Genomic DNA, 3,149 nt, shown 5'->3' with positions numbered 1-3,149 from the left:
AGAACCTTCTCTCGATGGGATGAGTCAGGATAGGGGGGCCCGTTGGGCGCGTGGCTCCGTTCGATGGGCGGAGGGGTTCACCCAAGGCGAGCAGGGCTTTGCGATTGTGCAGCCAAGAGGCAGGTGGGGCTGTTGTCGTGGGGGGATGCCTGCCGACGTGCTCGTGATGGAGTGGACACCTTGGCGTTGTTAGCACAAGCAAGTATGGCATCGCTCTCCGAGGGTGATTGAGGCGAAGACGTAGGGAAGAGGGGTGTGAGGGAACACAGAGGAGAGGGGGCCCATGACGCAGAATTCAGTTCCCTCTCTCCACCATCCGGCAGGAGCCGCAAAGGCGCTTCATGCATTTACACGTGTTGCGCATGTTTTAGGCCTGCCTTGCAGCGACACACACGCACACACACACACACGATCATGCCCCCCTCCCCTAACCCGACACGGAAAACATGAGGAGGAGAGGCACACCACAGCGCTGCCCATCGAAACACAAGCGACAACTGGGCCGTCATGCACATCAACAACAAAAAAGAGAAGGCCACAGCCGCCGTGCGAAAACGCAGCCACCTCCCCCCTTCCTCCAAAGAGGGCGTCTCTGCATCACGTATCACGCCAGCGGCACCTTCGCAGCGGAAAAGGGGGGGGGGCAGGCAGGCAGAGAGAGAAAGAGGGAGAGAGATGGGGATGGGGATGGGGTAGGCGGTAAAACAAAGGACTGACAAAGGGTGGTGGCGGTGGTGGATGGGATCATGAAGCGGAGGACAACAGGTCGAGGGAGAGGGAGGGACAAGGACAAATCGAGCGCGTGCTTGGACTATAAAACACACACACAGGCACACACACACGTACTAAACGAAATACACAGTGCGGAAGAGACGCGGGGAGGGGGTGGGGGCGAACCCCGTCCAAAATAATCTGTGCACACAAAAGCGTAGAGAAAATCGGAAGGAAAGTCTGTGCATGTGTGTGTGTGTGCCTGCCAGGAGAGGGACGGGAGGAGGGGTGGGCAGGTGGGAATGCGATGACACATGCCGACAAGCCTACGAGCTTGCCGCATGCCAAGACGAAGAGAGAGAGAAGGACAGGCGAGCGGACGCGGCGACTCCTATGAGAAGAAAAAAATACACCCTCGTTCATACTGGGCGTTACTCTCAGCCCCCCCGCCCGCCGCCGCTTCCCTCTCTCCCTCTCGCTGTTCCCCCCCGTCATCTTCCCTCCTCCCCCCTTTCTGTCGATACCACAACGGGTGGTGGTGGTGGGAGGGGGAGGGGGAGGGGGCTGAGAGTAACGGAAGGGGAGAGAGAGGAGCGACAGTCGCAACAAGCCGCCGCCGCGACACACCTGCACCACAGAGCACTGTGAGCAGCAAGCGGCAAACATAGGCAGTGGCCGTCACTATTGATCCTCATCTACTCCGCGTCGCTTCCTCCCCCTCCTCTGCCAAAAAAACGTACAAAGAAATCGTACACCGCTCCGGCTCGCTTGTGTGCGAACACGCACATGTAAAAGAGAGAGTGAGAGAAAGAGTGAGGGAAAGAGGGGGAGGGGGTGCGCAACGGCCGCTTTTTTTTTCCGCTGTGTTGATGTTTGTCCCGTCTTTTCAGCGGCCCCTCCTCTCGCCATCTTCGTAGTCGTCTTCTTGGCTCATGATGGAGCTGCCGCTGAGGCTGCTTCGGCTAAAGTCGCCGCGGAAGGAGCGCTGACTCACGTAGCGGTGCGACACGGTCCGCTGCGCCGTCTCCTTCTCCGCCCACTCCGGCACATCCTCCGGAGGCTCGTCCATGTCCTCGCGCTCCTGGCAGAGCGCCACGACGAGGAACGTGATGAGGCACAGGACAACGAGGATCGCAAAGTAGATGGCCCACCATCGTTCCTGCAGCTGGCTAGATGTGTTGGGCACTTCGTAGTTGAGGCGGAGGGGGCCTTGGGTCTGGCATAACAGTTTCCAGTCCTTCAGCGTCGCCGCCACCAACTCGGGATCGCCCGCGAAGTTGTCCCCGTATGTGAAGCCGCCGCGAGCGTAGGTGTCTCCCCACACCGCTTCGGCCGTGTGCTGGCCGCCGCGGTAAAGAACGAGGTTGTGGCCCAGCTGCACGTTCGGGTGGTACATGGGCAGGCCAAACGGAAAGAAGAGAGGAAAGCCGTTGACCCGCCGGTCGTAGCCTAACGCATTCTGGCCTCGGTAGAAGACGATGCCGGTCTTGTCCTCGTCGTAGGGCAGGCCCGACGAGGACGGCATCGCGATCCAGCGGCCTGCGGACCACCGCCAGTAGCAGTTGTTGTTGTCGCCGTTCGTCTGGCTGTACGGCGTGTCCGTCCAGATGTCCGGGTCCTTACTTGAGAATGGGCAAAATCCCCTCTCAAAGCTCTCCATGTGCCACGGCTGCACAATACCGCCGCCGAGGAAGGCGTAGTATGTGGCGAACCCCTCCGACTCGAGCGCCTGCACATCGGCCTCGTGCAGCACCGCGGTCGCCTCCGTCGCGAGGTATCCGCCGCGCTCCAGACACATGCCCTCGTCTTCATACCGCGTGCCTGTCGCACCGGGCACGTAGAAGAGGGAGGTGATGGTCACAAAGTTATAGCCACGCGCCCCCGTGGCGCTGTAACACAAAAGCACCGTAACGAGAGTGACCGTCGCTGCTGCGGCAGCGTGCGCTGCCATCCTGAAGCGACGGGCCGTGGTGATGCTGAGGGCCAGGGAGGTGGAACAAAATATATATATATATATATTTGGTGGTGGTGGTGGGGCGGAAGGATGACGAACGATGACGGCGAATGAAATGTGCGTCACGTACCGAATGAGAAATACGTGGACGAGACCGCAGCGAGTCAGCTGAACGCGCTGCGTACCTTTGATCTCGCGAGGCCCGCACCCTCCGAAGTTTTTCGTCTTTCACAACTTTGCCCACCGACACGCTCACATGTGTACTCCACCTCCCTGCAGCCTATGGTGGTGCGCCTGACGTGTATTCGAGTGAGTTGGAAGGGCGGCGGCGGACGCGGAGGGGGGAAGAGAGGGTCAGGGGAAGGAGAGGAAGAGGGGGCGTATTCGCGCGTGTGTGTTTATGCGTGTCTCGCCTCTTCTTCGTGCGCTCTCTTTCGTTTTCGGCGCATTTCGTGGGGTCATGCGACACGCGCGTTGCACAGTG

The 3,149-nt window shown here is 60.1% G+C and overlaps 1 protein-coding gene across 1 annotated transcript; it reads right to left on the bottom strand.

Moving 5' to 3' along the window:
* Positions 1 to 1,597: 1,597 nt before the first annotated feature.
* On the bottom strand, positions 1,598 to 2,662 carry LSCM1_07411 (uncharacterized protein; the record flags this gene model as incomplete). Its single annotated transcript, XM_067324781.1, has 1 exon — positions 1,598 to 2,662. The coding sequence occupies one exon, from the start codon at positions 2,660 to 2,662 to the stop codon at positions 1,598 to 1,600; it is 1,065 nt and encodes a 354-aa protein (XP_067181388.1).
* Between the last annotated feature and the right edge of the window lie 487 nt (positions 2,663 to 3,149).

Source organism: Leishmania martiniquensis, chromosome 4 (assembly GCF_017916325.1).
Source record: "Leishmania martiniquensis isolate LSCM1 chromosome 4, whole genome shotgun sequence".
Lineage (NCBI taxonomy): Eukaryota > Euglenozoa > Kinetoplastea > Trypanosomatida > Trypanosomatidae > Leishmania > Leishmania martiniquensis.
Note: the sequence above shows the minus strand (reverse complement) of the source record. Positions and strands in the feature narration are given on the sequence as shown.